The 22574-nt window shown below is 40.9% G+C and overlaps 1 protein-coding gene across 2 annotated transcripts in view; it reads right to left on the bottom strand.

Moving 5' to 3' along the window:
- Positions 1-1208: 1208 nt before the first annotated feature.
- CHP1 (calcineurin like EF-hand protein 1) overlaps positions 1209-22574 on the bottom strand; it is a 38450-nt gene continuing 17084 nt past the window's right edge. For both annotated transcript variants that reach the window (XM_084974793.1, XM_013993169.3), the window contains 5 exons: positions 22468-22548; positions 17185-17312; positions 7877-7938; positions 3339-3461; positions 1209-3184 (listed from right to left, as the gene is read on the bottom strand). In XM_084974793.1, coding sequence (XP_084830919.1) covers positions 3131-3184; positions 3339-3461; positions 7877-7938; positions 17185-17284 — 339 coding nt within the window. In that variant the 5' untranslated portion in view covers positions 17285-17312; positions 22468-22548 and the 3' untranslated portion in view covers positions 1209-3130. The remainder of the gene's footprint in view (positions 3185-3338; positions 3462-7876; positions 7939-17184; positions 17313-22467; positions 22549-22574) is intronic.

Below are 22574 nucleotides of genomic sequence, written 5' to 3' on the forward strand. Positions count from 1 at the left end.
AAATTGGAAACAATAAGCAAATAAGATAATGGTTAAATAAATATTAACCATTTATTAATGGTTAATAACAATTACACTGTTATATATAATAATGCATGTTATATAATTTTATATAATTATTATTATTAATGGTTAAAATAAAAAACAATAATTATTTTATATAATGTAATTAATGGTTATATTAATTATATAAACTAAAATAATTATATTAATGGTTAATAATGGCAACATAACATATGGTTATGTTACCATTAACATAGACTAGGAAGAACAGTTAACATGAGGAAATATTACAATATGTTAACTTCTAAAAGCTGATATGATCTTATGTTTCATTTAAATCAAAAATACATACTGCATGGATAGATCAGAAGAGAGCAAGGGAAATAATCAGTTAAGGGATTCCCTTCAAGTTGTATTTAATATTGTAATGTTTAAAAAAAATTTTTTTACAGTATTGGTTATGTTTAATTTAGTCACAATCTGGTACACCTATGGCCATAGTCAGTAACACTAAGTTTCCTCCAAAATCAACTGCAAGATCACGCCATTTATTTCTCACTTTCTCCAAATCCTAAAATCACACTCTAAGTGAAGCAAAGCTGAAACGGTGCAAGTCATCTTGAAGTAGAGGGATAGGAAGAGAGGATACTGTGTTAGAATTTATAGGACTGACTCCAGTTATCACTGCTTTCAGTCCTGTGGCATGACATTAAACCTTACAGTAAGAGAGACTTGTGCCCTACAGACATAGCAGACTGAAACATGAAGATGTGAAAAGCCATTTAATAATAGCTGCGTACAATATGACATTGAGGCTGTACACACAAGGGGGTGGACAATTTAATAACAAGCAATAGAAAAGATACCCCATTTTTTAGGCCTCTTCTACACTTAAGGAGTCAGGGAGTCAAAAACAGAAATGGAATCTTACCTGGAGCGAGTGGGAAGTGACCGAGGCTGACAAAGCCTCACCCAGAAGCATACAGTGCTGGCTCCTAGATGAACGCTCCCACCTATATGTCCAGGCAGCAGCAGATATAAAAGCTGATATAATCTCTTGTCATGTTGCATTTATGTTCAAATAAATGCAAGTGATAGCACAGACATCAACCTGAGTAAGGGAGACATGGTGATTTCAAACTTGTAAAAGGGGACTGAGTTATGTAAAATTCTTGTAAAACACAGGGACAAAATCAACCAAGTTATTTTGTTTTAACCACAAGTATTTATTGATGGATTGAAGAATACAATTTTGATGGAACAATAAGGCACAACCGTGGATTAAAACAGTTTGCTATACAGCCAGGAGGAGGAAAAAGCCATACTCTTGGGAACTTTAAATATGCAGGTCAAGGAGCCTCTGAAGTACCTCTCTAACAGATCAGTGTCAGACAATTTGTCCCTTTTATACAATTCCTATATTACATCACTTGATCACAAAGTCAGACTGATACTTCACCACGAATTCCTCAGTCATTTTTACTTGAGTCATCCAGGCTGGCCACTCTTTCTTCCCCACTCTTTCCAATTTGTAGTGGTATTTTTTTTGTAAGCAATTCCCTTCCTAAAATATTATGTATACATCTTGGGTACCCTTCCAAAGCAAGGAAACAAGCAAGCAGGCAACGAGTCAGAGAAAAGCAGCCAAGGACAGATAAATGGATGAAGAGACTCATAAAGACGATGTAAGGATGACAACAGCCTGATTCAATGAGGTCTATTAAGCTGACTTAGGCAGAGAAGTTCTTCTAGTTCATGCAAAGGCCTGTAATGCCACCTCATGTTGTGCCACTAGTGCCCCTTGTTCCTAAGGGATCAGCAGTGGTCTTTGAGAGGAGCTGGGAAGTCAATGTTACCAGGCAGCTAATGATATAATACATTCAATGCTTTGCACCTGTATTAGGAGCTGACTATGGCTTCCAGCATTGACTTTTTCCAGATGTAAAATTCATAGAGAATTTTGTGCAAAACTTCAAGACACTGAAGAAAATCTTTAAATCCTGTGGACTGGGATAAGTTAGGCACTTCCATAACACTAATCTTTCTACTTGAAAATGAGACGTGAAAAACATTCCAGGGCACGTAACACTGAGGCATGAACCATACTGCAGAGGTGGGAATACATAAGACTTTGAGGGTGCCCAGCCTCCTTGTTCAAAAAGCCATGAGAAGTCCCACAGCATACTGTCAGCCATTCTAGTGGTGACAGCATCCCCAAGCAAAGCAAGCCTGCAGGCATACAGCTAATTTCTGGAGAGTCCACACTGTACTAAGAAGACAGCCATGTAGGTGTGTATGTTGAGAAATCAGAGGCCAGAAGTAGAGTGACCTGGGAAAGCCACCTAGAAGACCTGCCTCTATACCTCTTACCAAGGCCACCACCTTTCAAGAACACCTCCAACCAACAGCCCTTTGATGACAGAGCAGAATGCAGGGGACCAAGAGATGGTTACATTCTTCAGAGCGAAGTGTTGGTCACTGAAAAGCTCCTGGAGAGGCAACATCCCAGAGACCCATTTAAGAGTGAAGGTAGATTAAAAACTGCCGGACCACTGATATAAACTGCCAAGTCAGAAAGACACCAGCTTGGGATGCCAAGTAGAATAGAGGGGACGGGAAGCTAAATAAAAAAGCAGGGAAGAGTGAGAGATTAAGGGAAGATTTAAGTGAATAGTGTGTGAAGTGAGCAAGAAGTAGGAAGCAAAGGATGTATAAAAAAGGGTAAAGGAGCATGCCAAAGCCTAGCTGGAGGGAAGGAAGCCTGGCTACAGCCCACATCCAGTCAAAGAGCTTGGCTGGCTGGTTCTTGGCAGGAATCCCTCTCACTTTCTCAGACTGGATGGACACATGGCATTCAGCAGCAGAACAGGGGGAGATGATATTTAGAAATGGAGAGTTCCAGCGAATGATACTGACAGAAAGAAACTGGGTGTACCATTCTGTAATGCCCTGTTTATACACCAAAGGCAGGTTTGTGTTGATGGAACATACTTGGGGGTGTCATGCAACAGCAGCAGTACTCTGGAGAAGGGGAACGATGGAGTGGAGGTGGGGCTGGTGGAAAGGAGGACTTTCAAGTTCCAGTTCTTAAATACTAGAAAGCAAGGAACAGTTTGGTCTCAGTCCTTCAGTGAAGAAATCGGATGCTCATTTTCTGTTCTACATCCACCTTCTCTAAAACCTGTTTTTTTAAAAAAAACAAAAAAACCCAACTTCAGTTATGAAGGTCACAACAGGAGATACTGTCTCTTTATTCATTGTCTGAATAATGTTTCTCACCCTCCCTCCTGTGCAGTAGGATTTAACTTTTTCAAACCAAGACGTAGGTGACTGACCTTAACAAATTCCGTGAAAGAGATGGCGCTGTCCCCATCCTGGTCAGCCTCCTGGATGGTCCTGTCTGCGATGCTGCCCAGCTGCTCATCTGAGATATTCACCCCAACCATCATGCGTAGCACCTTTAGAATCAAGAACCAGGAATTATAGGAGACTTGGGGGCCAGGGGGAACCTTTTACTAAAATTAAAGATAAAAGCCACCCCCACCCTCTTTTCCTTTGATGTCCTCCAGTGTAACAGCCAAAAAAGCTGTTGGCCTATCTTCTCATCTAGGCCATTCTAGACAATGACACAAGCAGAACTCCCTGGCAAGGTCACTGAACAGGAAGACAAAGCCTCCCTTCAGGGAGAGTCCCTTGCATTTTGCTCCTCTTAATTCTTCCGGCCTAGAATGTAGATATTATGCCTGGTGGTACAGCAACCATCCTGGGACTGTGATGTAAAAGTCAAATGTGCTATGGACACCAGAGCAAGAAGACGCCTGGTTCTTGGACATCGTTTAGATACTATACCAACCTGGACAATCTATCCCCAGGCTTCTTGTTGCATGAGGCAAATTAGCCCCTTATAGGTTTAAGTCAGTTTGGTAGAGCTTTCTGGAACCCTATCCAAATACAGTCCTCTCTGAGGCAGTGCATTAGCCCCACTATTCCTAAAGTATGGTCAAGAAAAGCAAAGATCCTTGAGGGGATAAATACCAAATCTCCACCTTTACAAAAATATTAAGCACATTTAAAGTGCTATGAGAACTCTGATAAAGAGAATTAAACGCTTCCACCAAATTCGTTCTTTTTTTTTTTTTTTTTTTTTTTGGTCTTTTTGCCTTTTCTCGGGCCACACCCAAGGCATACGGAGGTTCCCAGGCTAGGGGTTGAATCGGAGCTATAGCCACTAGCCTACGCCAGAGCCACAACAACGCAGGATCCGAGCCATGTCTGCAACCTACACCACAGGTCACGGCAACGCCAGATCCTTAACCCACTGAGCAAGGCCAGGGACCAAACCTGCAACCTCATGGTTCCTAGTCGGATTCATTGACCACTGAGCCATAATGGGAACTCCCAAATTCATACTTAAACATAAGAAAGAAACCACTCACCCCCACTTATTCTGCTAACATCTTTAGGGTGTGAATATACACTGAAAATTGCTACCTTAAACAAAACAAGCAACTCTAGTGACATGACCCTTAGACAGGGGGACAAGATGCTTTATGATGCCCTGTGTTACTCCAGTCACCTCTGTCTTCAACAGATAAGAGCTGAGCCTTTCCACAGGAGAAAAGGGGCTTCTAGCCAAGCTGTTCACAGGCCTCCCTTTCCCCAATTCTTTACATCCTTCTCCAATCTCATGAAACAAATATTTAAAAAATATATTACAGGATATTCTGAAAGGGAAAAAAGAGCTGAACAATTGATTTGCATCAACATTGTTTTCCCCCCAAGTCAATTCTTGAAAGTTGGAAGCTATACATTTACGTAGAAATGTATATAAGTAGAAGGATGAATACAAAGAGGCAATGCTAACAAAAATATTAAATGGTTGAGCCATTTGCCATTGTCCCTGTTATGTAGCCACCTAGACAAATCCATCCTCAGGTCCCAGTTCAATAATTCTCTGAGGTGTTTTATTTCAATTTTTTTTTTTTTTTCTTTTTTAGCCGCATCTGTAGCATGAAGCTCCTGGGCAAGAATCAAACCCACACCACAGCAGCAACCCAAGCCACAGCAGTAACAATGTCAGCTCCTTAACCCAATGAGCCACTAAGGAACTCCAGTTTTATTTTTAGAATTATAGAATTGAATTGCTGTGTGTATAAAGGGGGGTGGGGATAGGAGTGGTGGTGTCTTAAAAATCACTGATCCACTCTGTCAGTGAGAATATAAAAGTCCAGCAGTACCTGGATATAGGTTCCAGCAGTCGTGGCCCGAGCTGTCTGCCCAGGCCTCCACACCTAGCTGGTGCTCTTTCCACCTCGCCATAGTGTCATTTTGGTTCTAGTCAGAAGTGTATTAGCAAGTGGAATTTTCTTTCTTTGGCCACACCCATGACATATGAAAGTTCCCAAGCTAGGGATCAAATCTGAGCCAGAGCTGCAACCTATGCCACAGCTGTGGCAATGCCAGGTCCTTAACCCACTGGACCACAGCAGGAATTTTTAGGTGGAACTTTTTTATTACTATTTTTTAATGTGTTGAGGATTTTTGAATATACCCTTTTTAGTTTAAGAAAGCTCCTGTCTCTCTTTTTCTAAGACTTTTTAAAAAATCAGGAGTTCCTACTGTGGCTCAGTGGGTTAAGGACCCAACATTGTCTCTGAGAGTATGTGGGTTCAATCCCTAGCCTGGCTCAATAGGTTATGGATCTGGCTTTACTGTAAGCTATGGCATAGGATGAAGATGCATCTTGGAGCTGTAGAAGTGTCGGGGCCAGGGATCAGATGTGAGCCACAGAAGTGACCCCAGCCACTAAAGTGACACCATGGGATCCTTAACTCATTGTGCCACAAGAGAACTCCTGTAATTTTCTTTTCTTATACAGTCACCACAAGGTTTTCATGTCCAAGTTATACTAATCTCATAAAATGAGTATTAACAGCTATCTTTATGTCAGTTATACAACTGACATAAACTGTACACATTTAAAATGTACAATCTTATTAAATTCTGACAGATGTACACTTGTAAAAATCATCACCCCAATCAAGTTAAAAACATATCTATTACCCTCCAAAATTCAACTAGAACTTTTTATAAAAATCACACTAGGAAAATATGACCAACAGCCTTTCCTTGTAATAAACTTTTTTTAGCATAAACTTTTAAATATCTACTGATACTACCAAATGTTTTAGAAATAGTAGCATCTAGAAAGGTAAATGTTGTAAACATGGGTAAAATGTTCAAATCTTCTTCTTGCTAGGATAAAATTAGTTTTCTGACACCTCAACAATCCATGAGCACATCTGTTCTAAAGTCACTTCACATGCTCGTCACTGGCACTCTGGCCTAATGATCTCCTTCCCACTCCCTGCCACGGGCTTTTTTTAATCCCCATTATAGAAAATGAATCAACTTTAATTCCAAAAGATCTAAGGGATATCATGCAGATCTAAATACTAGATATAAATGATTTCATGAAGTATTTCTGTTTCTGTCTGGTTTATTTTACTGGTTCACGATATTCTTTTAATGGATATGGCTAGTAAAGAAAGTATTCATAATCAATAAAGAATAAATGCAACCCACTAAAAAAAATTGCACCTACAGTGTTTGTCTCTATTTTTTCTCTTCAGAACTCCGAAGCCCATATGTAGCAATTTTTTAAAAGTGAATTCTTCTTATAGAAGAAAGATATCCCCAGTTCAAACGAGGACACTAACACTGACCTGCAGACTGTTTTGATTTTTATTCAGACATAGAAATGTAGGAATAGCCTGGGTTGGTCCTAAATCTCAACTTAGAAGACTTCTTAAGACAGTGACTTCAGATTTACTTCAGGGTGAGTGGAAACCACTTTACTTTTAGGTTTATATTAAAATAGAGAAATCTCCCTATGGAAATTTTTTTTTTTAATTCTTTTCTCTCTTTTCTTTTGGGTAGTGATGGCTGATGATCCTTAAGCTTATTGTAGTTTAAATCTCTCTTGCCCTTTTATTTTTTTAATTTTTTTATGTCTTTTGTCTTTTTAGGGCTGCACCCACAGCATATGGAGGATCCCAGGCTAGGGGTCTAATTGGAACTGTAGCTGCTGGCCTACACCACAGCCACAGCAACGCCAGATCCGAGCCGCGTCTGCAACCTACACCACAGCTCACGGCAACACCGGATCCTTAACCCACTGAGCGAGGCCAGGGATCGAAACTGCAGGAGACCTCATGGTTCCTAATTGGATTTGGTTCCGCTGCACCATGACTGGGAACTCCATCCCTATGGAAATTCTTGAACATGTTAACCTCCTAGGGTCCTCAAGATTCATAAATATTAACGAAAGAAAGAAAGAAGGAAAGAAAGAATTTTTTTCCCCTCCTATGCTTGTATTTAAGGAAGGGAGTGTGGGGAAGAGAAGGGCAATGCTAATAGGGTGAAATGCCAGTGACTGCCATTAGGACAGGAAAGTGTCTATGGGGTGCAACAAAGGACAGTGGGCAGTGGCTGAGTGTACACCGTGCCAGCAGCAGTTTCTTGACTCATCAGGCCCAAGGACAGATGAAACAGCAGCATTTACCTAAGTGTCATCGGAATTACCAATCGGCTGAACTATCTGTTCTAAACTACCTTACATATTTTAGTTCAGCCAGTCAGCACCTAAAAGAATTTATTTAGCTTTTATGTAGTGGAGACCTCTGTGAGAACTCAACAAGCCACTTCAAGTTTCCCCAGGTCATCTGCTCTGCTTTATACCTAGGACAGGATTCTGTATACAGCAGGTGTTAAATAAATGTTTACTAAAGGAAAAAACAACTCCTGCTTACAAGAATAAGCCGGCGGGGCCCAAACACAAGTTAACTGTGTGCACAGGAGCTCTCCCACATACCTGTAACAGCTCGTCACGGGAGATCTTGTCATCTTTATCCAAGTCATACAGTCGAAAAGCAACTAGTAGGAAAAAACAAGAATATAGTGGAAATTCAGTAGTGTTCTGTCCCTTTTCAAGGAACTAAATATTTAAAGGACACCAGACAGAAAACTGACAATGAATTGGAGTTCCCTGGTGGTTCAGCAGGTTAAGTGTCTGGTGTCGTATTGCTCTGGCTCTGGTTTACTGCTGTGGCAGGGATTTGATCTCTGGCCCAAGACCTTCTGCATGTCTTGGGCACGGCCAAAAAAACCCCCAAACCTGACAGTGAATTATTAGTTTTTCCAAGAGCAGCTGCCATGGCTCATAAAGCTTTTTTTTTTTTTTTCCTTTTTTTCTTTTTAGGGCTGCAGCTGCGAATATGGAGGTTCCCAGGCTAGGGGTCAAATTGGAGCTACAGCTGACGGCCACAGCCACAGCCACAGTAATGCTGGATCCGAGCTGTGTCTGCAACCTACACCATAGCTCATGGCAATGCTGGATCCTTAACCCACTGAGCGAGGCCAGGGATCGAACCTGGAACCTCATGGTTCCTAGTCAGATTCGCTTCCACTATGCCACAACCAGAACTCCTACAGTCAGATTCTTAACCCACCACACCACAGTGGGAACTCCAGTAGAGGAGAGCAACACACACTCTGCACTTTAATGCATTCTAAGATCTATCATACATATGAAATCCTGGGGAACAAAGCATATAGCAGATAGGCCTTTCTGGTTCAAGTAATAAACAAGGTTTTTTTATTTTATTTTATTTATTTATTTATTTTTGTCTTTTTGCCATTTCTTGGGCCGCTCCTGTGGCATGTGGAGGTTCCCAGGCTAGGGGTCCAATCAGAGCTGTAGCCGCCAGCCTATGCCAGAGCCACAGCAACACGGGATCCGAGCTGCGTCTGCAACCTACACCACAGCTCATGGCAACGCCGGATCATTAACCCACTGAGCAAGGGCAGGGATCGAACCCGCCACCTCATGGTTCCTAGTCAGATTCGTTAACCACTGCACCATGACGGGAACTCCCTAAATAAGGTTTTGAAAGGCAAACAGACATCTGATGAAGGGTGGCATCCCAGCAGAGCCAATGCTAGGTACAAAGGCACATGAACATGGATGATTATCTAAAAGTTTAAACATCACCCTTTGCCTCCACTAAAAGAAAAAAGGCGGAGGAAGCTGAGTCTACTAAATCCATTTTAACATTTTAGAAAAAGCTGTTACTCTTTATAAGGTAAATATTAAAATTCTGGAAGGGGAAGTAACAAGGAGAGACTCTCTTTGATGTGTGTCTTGGATTTTTGTTTGTTTGTTTTCTGGCTGCACCTGTGGTATGCTGAAGTTCCCGGGCCAGGGACTGAACCTGAGCCACAGCAGTGAGCCAAGCCACAGTAGTGATAACACTGGATCCTTAACCCACTGAGCCACCAGAGAACTCCTTGTCTGTTTTCTTTAATTTGGTTAGTTGAGTCACTATCTTTACCAAAATTGAGACTGTATATGCTTAGGAGGTTTGAATTCTAAGGTAAGGGAGACAAGGATCATAAGTGTTCCTACAGAAATGAGTGTTTAATACATCCCCCAAAATAATACATGCGCGCGCGCACACACACACACACACACACACACACACACACACACACACATGCTGTCATCTTTCCAGCATGCTATTTACTCAGTAATCTTTGGGATGATTTTGGGATGGAAATCTGTTTGCTATATGAACCATAGCTATCTGTTTCTGAATTTCTTAATTGGGTAATTAGAATAGACACTTATATCCCTTTCTGCCAAAGTATTTAAAGAAGGCTGAAAAGCTAATTTTTGAAATCTAGCTGTCATGGACTGAATGTTTGTGTCTCCCCCAAAATTCCTATGTTAAAACCATAATCCCCAATGTAATGCTATTAGGAGGTAGGGCCTTTGGGAGGTAATTTAGGGTTAGATTACATCATGAGTTTGGGGCCCTTGTGATAGGGTTAATGTCTTTACAAAAAAAGGAGCCAGGAGATCTCTTCTTCCTTCTCTCTGTCTCCACCTCCCCCCGCCCCCACTACTTGAGAATACAGCAAGAAGACTGTGAACCGGAAGTGGGCCCCCCACCAAGAACTTGACCATGCTGGCACCCTGATCTCAGAGTCATCTCCAGAACTGTGAGAAATGTCTGCTTAAGTCACTCAGCCTATGGTATTCTATTATTGCAGCCTACAACTAAGACACCAGCAGAGGGCTAACTAAAGAGATCACATGATAGGACCTTTTAGAAAAAAACTGCAGCAACAAGTTCTTTCTTTCTTCTTCTTCTTTTTTGGCTACCCTCCACCATATAGAGCTCCCAGGCCAGGGTTCAGATCTGAGCCACAGTTGCAGGGACACCAGGTCCTTAACCCACTGTGACAGGCTGGGGATGGAACCTGCATCCCAGTGCTCCCAAGATGCTGCTAATCCCATTGAGCCACAGCGGGAACTCCAACAATAGTTATGTCTTAACTGACCTGGATTCCTATCAGTCAAGTCTGGTACTGAACCAATAGAAACAGCATTTTCCCCCAGATAATGTCTGGTCAAATGCCAAATGAGTGAGCCATTTTGTTAGACTCTCCTCTCTTCCTATCTCTTTCCCCCCATTCTAGGTCCTACAACTTGGACTCACTTTGTCTCCAGGGCTATAGTCTCTCATCTCCAGTTCCACGGCTATAAAAGCCATCTAATGGGATGACTCCCAAATGCCATCTCCAGTTTGGACCCTTTGTGTGACCTCTTGATGCTGATGTCAGAGCAACACAAAACAGTTGTTAAAACTGGCTCTGCCAGATCCTGGCTTGGAGAGCCCACAGGCTATGTGAACATGAGCAAGTCCCTTAACCTTTCCGTGCCTCAGCTGCCCAAGAGGTGCAAAATGAGAGTAACACAATCCCCCTCACGGGCTTGCGAGGACTGAAAGGGAAAGGCATTTTTTTTTTTTTTTTTCTTTTTATGGCTGCACCTGCGGCATATGGAAATTCCTGGGCTATGGGTTGAATTGGAGCTGTAGCTGCAGGCCTATGCCACAGCTTGCAGCAACACCAGATCCTTAACCCACTGAGTGAATCCAGGGGTCAGACCCACATCCTGAGGGGCCAGGGATCAAACCCGAATCTTCATGGATTCTTGTCAAGTTTGTTACCACTGAGCCACAATGGGAACTCTTAGCTAGAGTTTCAACTTCTCAGAGAAATTTCACTGACAAGTCATTTTTTTTTTTCAGGGCTACGCTTGCGGCATATGGAGGTTCCCAGGCTAGGGGTCAAATTGAAGCTGTAGCTACCAGCCTACGCCACAGCCACACCAGACCTGAGCTGTGCCTGCGACATATATCACAGCTCATAGAAACACTGGATCCTTAACCCACTGAGTGAGGCCAGGGATTGAACCTGTATCCTCAAGGATGCTAGTCAGATTCGTTTCCGCTGAGCCATGACAGAACTCCTGACTACTCATTCTAAAGCAGTGACAACCCCCCATGACCTTCTCATCTCACTTTATTCATTTCCTTCACAGAACTTGCCATGATCACAAATCCTGTTTATTCATTTGTCTTTTTTCCATGTAGTTTGTCTCCCTTATTAGATCATAAGCTCTATGAAAGCAAAGACCTTGTCTGATGTATATACCATCCTGGGCCTAAAAGAGTACCTGGCAAATAGAAGCTGCTCAAACATTTACTTAATATAAGACCAAATGAATGACCTAGGTCAAACCTTTACCTTTTAATTACAATTATTTCTTTAAAAAAAAAAAGCTATGAAAAAATAACATAAAATTGACCCTTTTCAAGAGTACAGTTGAGTATGTTTGCACTATTGTGTAACTATCACCACCAACTCCATCTCTAGAACTTTTTCATCTTCCCTAAGTGAAATTTTGACCCATTAAACAATAACTCCCCATTTCCCCCTGTCTCTAGGCTCTGGCAGCATTCTATGAATCTGACTACTCTAAGAACCTCAAACAAGAGGAATCAAGGAATATTCATCCTTCTGTGTCTGGCTTATTTTTATTTAGCATAAGTAAATTTATCCATGATATAACATGACAGAATTTCCTTTTTTTTTTTTTTTTTCCATTTTTGGCTGCCCCACAGCATATGGAATTCTCACATAGGAACCATATTGAAGCCACAGTTGCAATCTAAGCTGCAGCTGCTGCAACACTGGATTCTTAACGATTAACCAAGTGCCAGGCCAGGGATTGAACCTGTGTTCCAACACTCCCAAGACACCACTGATTGATTCCATCATGCCACAGCAGGAACTCCCAGAATTTCCTTTTTAAGGCTAAATGATTTTTCTTTGGATATATATACCATTCATCTGTTGATGGATACTTGTGTTGCTTCCACCTTTTGGCTGTTATGAATAATGCTACTCAGTTTGTTCTTGGCACTTCTCCCAAATTCCACCTGAACAATCATCATCCAAATAAAATATCTTCATACAGACTCATTCCCCACATCACTCATTACGTGTTATAAAAAACTTTAACCAGGAGCTCCCATCATGGCTCAGCAGAAACAAATCTGACTAGTATCCATGAGGACTCGGGTTTGATTCCTGGCGCCATCAGTAGGTTAAGGATCTGGTGTTGCTGTGAGCTGTGGTGTAGGGCATAGACACGGCTGAGATGCCGTGTTGCTGTGGCTGTGGCATGAGCTGGCAGCTGCAGCTCCAATTCAACCCCTAGCCTGGGAACTTCCATATGCCACGAGTGTGGCCTAAAAATACAAAAAAAACAAAAACAAAAAAGATGCTTATAGGTCTCTCCCTTACTAACCCTACCCTGAAGCATTCTCAGATGGGTTGGGTTTTACCTTCCACATAAATCACTGTAACCTCACTGACCTAAAGAGGAGAACAATAAGGAACTATTCCTAGGAGACAAACAGCAGCAGTACTCTGTGCTTGGGCCTGTGCCTACATAGGTACAGTTCAGCCTTGGTGACTGTCCTTGACATAAAAAAGAAACAGGACAGGAGTTCCTGCTGTAACTCATCAGGATTGATGGCACTTCTGTGGCACTAGGACACAGGTTCAATCTCTGGCCTGGCACAGTAGGTTAAAGGATCCAGTGCTGTCACAGCTGCCACATAGGTTTCAACTGTGGCTTGGATCTGATCCCTGGCCAGTGAACTCCATATGCCACAGGGTGACCAAAAAAGAGGAGGAAAAAAAAAAAAAAAAAAAAAGAAGAAACAGGACAAAGCTCTCAGAGTTACTCAAGAGACTTTTCTCTGAAGAAGATGGATTATAAACAAATTTGCCTTAGTGGCAAATGTGTTTGCAGGTGTATAAAGTTCAATTGCTATCAGTCTACAATAAGAGGTACTTTCCTGATGCTTCCAACAAGCTCTGTGGGAAATTTAGAGAAAACCAACATATAGACAGAGAAACAAACATCCAGGACTCCCCTCTTATAGCTTTGGTTTCATTGGTCTAATGACATGAATGTGATCCTAACACAGAGAATGCAACAGAATTCTAATTCATGTTCATCTTCCTGTACAAGTTGCTCTGAAAGCCAAGACCAAAGTACTGGTAAAAACCATGCATAACTTGCACGGCACTTAATATTCTAGCTCACTCCAAAGCTTGCCATTTCTGTGGCACTCAGGCCTTCTTAACAGAAGCTCATCCATGGCGTTAGGGGGGCATTCTGCCTTTCTGTTTCTGTCTTTCCCTTCCACTGTCAGATATGAACAGGGAAGCATATAGCCCAGCTGCCACTGAAAGTCCTCATGTGGCCATGAGGAGTCACGCCTTTGGATGAAGCAGAACCTTCAGATGGCAGAGCAGAGCAATAGGAAAAACTCAGGTCCTTGATGGCACCATCAACCCTGATGCTTGCCCCACCATGCTTGTAAAGTGAGATAATAAGTTTCCCTACTAGTAAAGTCAGGTGACGGCATCTTAACACTAAGTAACTACCAGATTCACTGATGCTACCTGGAATATTTTCTTTTGGGTCAAAATGAATTAATGAATTTGCTTATCCATTCATTCTCTGATGAACATTTGGGTTGCTTTCTCGTTTTAGCTATTGTGAACAATGCTGCCATGGATGTGGGCATACAGGTATCTCCCTGACACCTTGCATATACCTTCATCTCAGCCTCTCCTGATGGTGACATCTCATGTAACTGTAATGCACCATCAAAACCAGGAAACTGAGAGAGTTTGTTCAGATTTCACCATATGTGTATGTACACAGGTGTGTAGTTCTATGCAATTTTATCATCTATGTAGTTTCATGTAACCACCATCACATTCAAGATTCAGAGCTCTTCCACAGCTACAGGACTCCAGTGTCACATCCTGTTATTTAGCGTTTAATAATGAAGCACCTCTATTACTGTATCACAAAGTTCTTTGAACATTTTGTTAACTGTATTTCAATATAATTGGTTTCATTTATGATCCCATGTATTTTATTTTATGTATTCACAAACATTCTGAGATGGTGTGGATAGGATTTACCAGACTGCCAAGGGAATTCATAACTTGAAAAAAGTAGAGCCCACACTGTAGAGGGAACTCAGGTAGCAAGTCTGTGTTATACCTGATAACCTTTAAAGCCTCCTCTAATCCTGGATTAGAAAAGCACGCATGGTTTCGAAGAGCACAAAAAAAAATTATAATTGATTGGAAAGGGTTTTTTTTTTTTTTAGGCCACACCAGAGGCATTTGGAGGTTCGTAGGCAAGGGGTCCAGATCCTTAAGCCCCCGAGCGAGGCCAGGGATCAAACCCGTGTCCTCACTGATGCTAGTCATGTTCGTTAACCAATGAGCCACGAAGGGAACTCCAAGTTTTGTTTTGCTTTGTTTTTGTTTTTTATACCTGCAGCATATGGAAGTTCCCAGGCTAGAGGTCCAATTAGAGCTGTAACTGCTAGCCTGTGCCACAGCCACAGCAATGCCAGATCCAAGCCACGTTTGTGACCTAAACAACATCTCAGGGCAACACACTGAGCAAGGCCAGGAATCGAACCCAAGTCCTCATGGAGACTAGACAGTTTTATTACCTTAAGCCACAATGGGAACTCTGAAAGAGTCAATTTTTAAGTCACTGAAAGAACCCCTAAACTGTAACTAAAGTAGGTTTGACAGAAAAACTGCAAAAGTCCAAGGGAAAAATGTAAACACCAGAAAGATGCTATTCTCAGAATGCTTTATGATTAAATTCTCTTTCCACTGAAAGGAAAGTGCAACCAGAAACCTTAGATTATACATTATAGATGTGTTCTATGGAAAAACAACACACAACTCCCATCAGTAGACTTTTACTAAAACTAATCAAACAGAATAACTCTTGATCTTACATCCAAAAACTGGCCAGTGAATGTGCTTTTAAACATTTAAAGTGAATAAAAATGTTAAACCATGTATCGTTTTCTATGATTCTATGCTATACCTGACTTTTCCAATTATTGGTCAACTCCTGCTCTGACAAAACTGAATTAGAAAATTTCTGCTATACTAATGCCAACATCAGGCAAACATGTACTAAAATATGCTAAAACCCATAAAACATTAAGATGCAAGGCTTTGCCTCAAACAGTGTTTAGACTTGAAGGAATTCACTAGTAAACATAAAGTATCCAAGGGAGTTCCCATCGTGGCTCAGTGGTTAACGAACCCGACTAGGAACCATGAGGTTGCGGGTTCGATCCCTGGCCTTGCTCAGTGGGTTAAGGAACCGGCGTTGCCATGAGCTGTGGTGTAGGTTGCGGACATGGCTCAGATCCCGAGTTGCTGTGGCTGTGGCGTAGGCCGGTGGCTACAGCTTCGATTGGACCCCTAGCCTGGGAACCTCCATATGCCATGGGAGCAGCCCTAGAAAAGGCAAAAAGACCAAAAAAAAAAAAAAAAAAAAAAGTATGTTTTGTATTACTGAGTCACTTTGCTGTACAGCAGAAATTAGCACAATGTAAATCAGCTATAATTTAAAAAATTAAAATAAAAAAAAAAAACTTCCCTGTCTTATATGAGGATAATTATTTAAGTACTTCTCAAACCATTTACTTGAAATATCACCAGAGGAGTGAACTCATATTCCTATAGCTAGGAAGATCTGAGCATATGGCCCACAGGCCACAAATTAAAAGTTCAAGCCTCATGTACCATCTTTCAAATGTACAAACATTTGGCATTACATTCCATTATGTACCTGTTTCAATATTTTTTTTTGTTGTTTTTTTTGTTTTTGTCTTTCGTTGTTGTTGTTGTTGTTGTTGTTGCTATTTCTTGGGCCGCTCCCGCGGCATATGGAGGTTCCCAGGCTAGGGGTCGAATGGGAGCTACAGCTGCTGGCCTACGCCACAGCCACAGCAACGCCAGCTTTGAGCCGTGTCTGCGACCTACACCACAGCTCACGGCAACGCTGGATCCTTAACCCAATGAGTAATGCAAGGATCGAACCTGAGTCCTCATGGTTCCTAGTCAGATTCGTTTCCACTATGCCATGACAGGAACTCCATTAAAAAGACTTCTTGAGACAAAAAGACAAAAAAAAAAAAAAAAAAAAAGACTTCTTGATTTTTCTTTAAATAAATCATCCAGTAAAAACTTGATGGGCCCCACTTAGTTTGTGGCTCCACGGACCTCACTAGACACTATTGCGCACCCTGGTAAGAGAAGCCTGGGCTCAATCAAGTCAACACAATTTCACTTGTGGTGAATGAAAAAAGAAATTCAATTTTAATTTCTTGGAGAAGTACTGTAAGGGATTAAGCAATATCATACATGGACCAACAAAGGGCAGAGGGAAATCTAACAAGTATCCAAAGAAAGGAGGCAAGAGGCATGGGGAGAAAAATTTAATCTTACACTAACTCAGCTGTCCACCCCTACGTGAATCACATTTTATGATGGGCTGTGTCTTTTCATTGTTGTCACTCTGGAACACAGGATATATTAGTAGCTAACTCTTACTGCCAGGTGCTGTTTGATGTACTTGACATACTCATTAAATCCCCACAACCTTCCTATGCAAAACCCCTTAATATCCCATTTTACAAAAGAGGACACTGAGGTCCAAAGATTTTAAGTAACTTGCCCAAAGTCACACAGCCAAAAAGTGACAGAGCTGGGATTCAAACCCAGCCAGTTTAGCTCCAGGGTCTGAGCTCTTAATCACTTTGCTTAAGCAAATATTTGCTCAATGAATGAAGGACTAAATAAATGATTTTTAAGAAATGAAAAGAAGATACTTTAAGCCAGAAGACTTTATCTCCTTACAGTGCAGTTTGTTGCTTCGGCTATTGAGTGGTTCTGGTCCATTCATATCTTTGCTCTTTTCATTATCCTCAATGGGTCGGAAATGAGCCAAAGTTCTCATGAAGCCACGGAAGTTTACCTGGTCCTCTCTGATTGGGAAATATAACAAATAGAACATCACGTCAATCAAGTGATTATTTCTTATGAATTCAATACTTTGGCAACAATTTTAGCTACCGTTGCCTGAAAGTCCATTTAGTGAGGTCTCTTCCCATATGCATGGTAATTTAGGACTCATAAAGTATCTCCAGTTAAGTCTTGACTCTACTTTGTAAGGTATAATTATTCCCACTTTTATAAATGATTAACCAGACTTAGAGAGGTAATAGGACTTACCTATTGAATTTACTTATATCTCTTTTTCCCAAAGAGGATTTTGAGTAGCACCAGGGATGTGCTATCAGGCAAGCCAGAACCTGAACTCACTGCTTCAGACTCTACAGCAAACATGAAGTTAGTCATTTCAACCCAATGACTCCCCAACCATCTCCCAATGTCTTCCCTGTAGTCACAAATACCTAGTAATATTTTAAGGTTAAAGCATTTTAAGAAAAAGCTGCTTTTGAAATAAATTTTAATTAGTTATAGAAGTAATAAAAACATTTTTGGAAATTTGGTAAAAAGTTGAAAGAAAACCACCCCTAGTTCTACCAATCAATTACAATCATTGTTAATATATTTTCTCCCAGTAATTTTCCTATGCTTTTTGGATAATTAGGAATATAGTACACATATAATTTTATATCCTTCTTATTTTTAAACTTTTAAGCATATATCGAATCAATATAAACAATTTGAAACATTTTAACCATCTGTATAATAACTGTACAGCTGTATTATGATTTTATTATTTCCTCATAATTGGATAGATATTTTTCCCATAATGTTTGCTTTTCTGTTTGTTTTGGCCATATCCCTGGCACAGGGAAGTTCCTGGGCCAGGGATCGAACCCATGCCACAGCAGTAAAGAGAGCCTGCAGTGACAATGCAGGATCCTTAACCTGCTGAGCTACCAGAGAACTCCTTCCCCATAATGTTTTGGAAGACTTCTGTGTATAAAGCTTTTTGGGTACTTAATACTATAGAAAATCTTTTTATTGTGCCAGAGGCTAATCAGTAACCTTATAAGAATTAATCCTAAAACTTAAATGAATAAAGAATGGTTTTTAGTATTAAAAAAAGAATGTCAGAGTTCCCATTGTGGCTCAGTAATAACCATGCAGGTTCCATCCCTGGCCTTGCTCAATGGGTTAAGCATTCTGTGTTACTGTAGTTGTGGTATAGGCTGGAAGCTATAGCTCTGATTCAACACCTAGCCTGGGAACTTCCATATGTTTTTTTAGGGTGAGGCCCTAAAAAGCAAAAAAAAAAAAAAAAAAAAAAAAGAATGTCCCATGTGACACAACTATTTATTTAAGAAGCCATGGAAAGAACAAGTTGCCTGGTTGCTGGGGCTACCTAAAAATAAATCCTAGTCTTTGTGTGGCCCATTAAATAGTTGCGGAATGTCAGGTCTCGTAAGTGCCAGGTATACACACAGATCAGAAACCTTTTATTTTTTTTAATTTTTTTTATTTTTTTATTTTTGGTCTTTTTGCTATTTCTTGGGCCGCTCCCGCGGCATATGGAGGTTCCCAGGCTAGGGGTCTAATCGGAGCTGTAGTCTCCGGCCTACACCAGAGCCACAGCAACGCGGGATCCGAGCCGCGTCTGCAACCTACACCACAGCTCACGGCAACGCCGGATCGTTAACCCACTGAGCAAGGGCAGGGACCGAACCCGCAACCTCATGGTTCCTAGTTGGATTCGTTAACCACTGTGCCACGACGGGAACTCTGAGAAACCTTTTAAAGGTAAAGTTCAAAAGCTAGCTCGTGAGCCCCTTGTACTCAAAAGAATGACCTTTCATTCTTTAAGGAAGCTATACTGCTAATGGAACAGTATCTCTAAAAAATGTGAGTAAGAGCTGAGGAATAAAGTAATGTGTAATAAGATTTGAGTCATATGGAACTTTCATATGCTGTGGGAGCGGCCCAAGAAAAGACAAAAAAAAAAAAAAAAAAAAAGAGAGAGAGAGAGAGAACTAAATGCTAATGTTCTACTTTCTTTCTTTTTTTTTTGGTCTTTTGTCCTTTTAGGGCCACACCTGTGGCATATGGAGGTTCCCAGGCTAGGGGTCTAATCGGAGCTACAGCTTCTGGCCTATGCCACAGCCACGGCAACGCCAGATCCGAGTCATGTCTGCGACCTACACCACAGCTCACAGCAACACTGGATCCTTAACCCACTGAGCGAGGTCAGGGATTGAACCCAAAATCTCATGGTTCCTAGTTGGATTTGTTTCTGCTGTGCCATGACGGGAACTCCACTAATGTTCTACTTTCAAATCTCATTCTTTAAAAACAAATTGAACTAGCATATGACAAAAACCCAGAAGCCAAATATCTGTATCTGATTAGAGCAAGAAACAGAGGCGCTGCTTGCTAAGAGTCTAGCAGTGTAGCCCAGTGCCATCCTTGGCTTCCTCATATACACCTCAAATACATCAGCACACATTGTCAATTAGCAAGAGATGAATGGATAGGATGACTGGCAACACTATCGTCATAACAAAGTTGGTTTGGCCTTTATACAACAGCTTTCCACAAGCTGCTTCATCAAATAATCAATAGTGACTAAGGAATACTGAAAAAAAAAAAAAAAAAAGTTGGCAAAATGGCTCTGTGAGGTTTACTTTTCATTGTAAAAAGTCTAGATACAAAGCATAGAAGCGAAAGATATCTCTGGACAGGGTTCAGTTCTCTGCATGGGCTAAAAAAAGGAAGTTAGGAGTTCCCTTCGTGGCTCAGTGGTTAATGAACCCGACTAGAAACCATGAGGTTGCAGGTTTGATCCCTGGCCCTGCTCAGTGGGTTAAGGATCCGGCGTTGCCGTGAGCTGTGGTGTAGGTCACAGACACGGCTTGGATCCCATGTTGCTGTGGCTCTGGCGTAGGCCAGCGGCTCCAGCTCCAATTCAACCCCTAGCCTGGGAACCTCCATATGCTGAGAAAGTGGCCCAAGAAATGGCCAAAAAAAAAGGAAGTTAAAAAAGAGAAGAATTCAGCACTGAAACCACACCTGAAACAAACAGAGCAGTTCACGGAGAGAAAAAGCGGGGGAATGAGGAAGTGTAGGCCATTACTCACGGCCAACATAAATCTGAAAAGGGCAGGTCTCATTCAGACAGAGTCCTGTCTTCTAGTTCATGTGAACTAGACATGAACTAGTCTTCCCCTCTGTCACTCAAATATATTGAGTGACAAATTTCTCAACTTGTAAATTCCTTTGCTCTCAATTCAGAGTTCTAAAATTTCCTCTCTACCTATTTCACCCGATAGTGTTCTCACCGACACTTTATCTCATTATTAAGAATTGGCAACCACATAACATTTTAAAGTTCTCTGGGTCATATAAACAAGTCACGAGGAACCAGGAAGAGATTGTTAGAGAGATTATTTAAAACAAGATTATATCATAAGCTTTACTCAAGAAAAGGTACTTAAATCAGTAAATATTGACTCAGTACTTTGAAGGCAGTGTATTAGGTAGTGAAGCATATCGAAAGCCTAGTTTTACATTACACAAACCTAAATCTGTTTGAGAAAATGTGTGTGTGGCAGAGGAACTATATCCTTAGCTGTCAATGTCAGAAAAAAATAAATAAAGGCTGTGGTAATGTTCCAGATTAAAGGAGGCTAAAGAGATGTGACAACTGAGATAGACTAGCTCCTGTTCTAGAGGAAGGAAACATACTAAAAAGGAAATTATTAGATAAACTGGTAAAACTGAAGAATCAATAATATTTTTTATAGCTGCACCCGTGGCATGCAGCAAAGATCCTGGGGCCAAAGACTGAACCTGCGCTGCAGCAACAACCTGGGTCACAGAAAAGACAATTCCAGATCTTTAACCTGCTGTGCCACCAAGGAACTCCCCACAATAATATTCTAGGATAGGCCTTCCTGCTGTGGCTCTGCAGGTTAAGAACCCGACAAGTCTCCGTGAGGATGTGTGCTCAACCCCTGACCTCGCTCAGTGGGTTAAGGATCTGGCATTGCTATAAGCTTCAGCATAGGTCGCAGATGTGGCCCTGATCCAGTGTTGTCACGGCTGTGGCGCAGGCCTGCAGCTGCAGTTCCAATAAGACCCCTAGCCTGGGAACTTCCATATGCTGTGAGTGTGGCTGTAGAAAGAAAAAATAATAATTTAGAATAAAATAGATAATGGAGGAAATAGATGAAGGTAATCAAAGGGTGCACACTTCCAGTTGTAAGATAAATACATTCTGGTAATGCAATGTACAGCATAGTGACACCAGTTAACAACACTGAATTGTATCTTTTAAAGTTGCTGAGGGAGATCTTAAAAGTTGTCATCACTAGAAAAAAGTAACTATGTGAGGTTATGAATGTGTTAATTAGTCTATTGTGGTTATCATTTTTCCATATATACATATAGAGAATCACTATGTTGTACACCTTAAATTTATGCAATGTTATATGTCAGTCACTTCTCATTAAAGCTGGGAAAAAAAGAATAAAATACATAATATATTAATATTATTACAGCACTTGATAGGTGTGGTAAGAATAAATTACACACCAGATTTAAAAAACTTAATATGAAAAAGAATATACAATATAATAATAATTTTAAAATATTGGTTACATATTAAATGGTAATATTTTGGAAATATTGGGTGAAATAGCATATACATTGCCAAAGTTAATTGAACTTATTTCTCTAAAATTAATTTAACCTATTTATTTTTACTTTTTAAATGTGGCCACTAGAAAATTTGTAGTCATTATGTATATGGCTTGAATGATGTTTTTATTGGCTAGAACTGGAGAAACAGCAAACACAAATGAAGCAAAATGTTAACAATATAACAATAGAGTAAAAGAAGGTGTTCTCTGTACTATTTGCAAATTTTGTAACTTCTCTGTAAATTTGAAATGATTTCCAAATCAAAGTTTTTAAAAGTTTAGTTTACATCAAAAATAGGGAGATTAAAGACAGAATTTTGAAGATGGACTCAGATACCTATCCAAAGTTTACAACAGGGAAGAGGGTAGACATATTCTAGATATGATTGAGTTAGGGAGGCTCAATATAACCAGGAGGGTCATGGTCTGAGATGACCAAGCAATATCAACATTCCAGATTAGCCCCAGAAAGGAAGCAACAGCAAGGACTCACCCTTCTGGAAAGAAAGCATTGATGATCCGGTCCCCTAATGGGTTGATGGCAAGTTCTGGAATCCGCTGGAAATCTTCCCGGCTGCCACGAGAATCACTTTGAGTTAG

The sequence above is a fragment of the Sus scrofa genome, chromosome 1 (assembly GCF_054392235.1).
Source record: "Sus scrofa isolate SSC_HxYL_T2T_F1_AM1 chromosome 1, Sscrofa_HxYL_maternal_Yorkshire_Landrace_v2.0, whole genome shotgun sequence".
Taxonomy (NCBI): Eukaryota; Metazoa; Chordata; class Mammalia; order Artiodactyla; family Suidae; genus Sus; species Sus scrofa.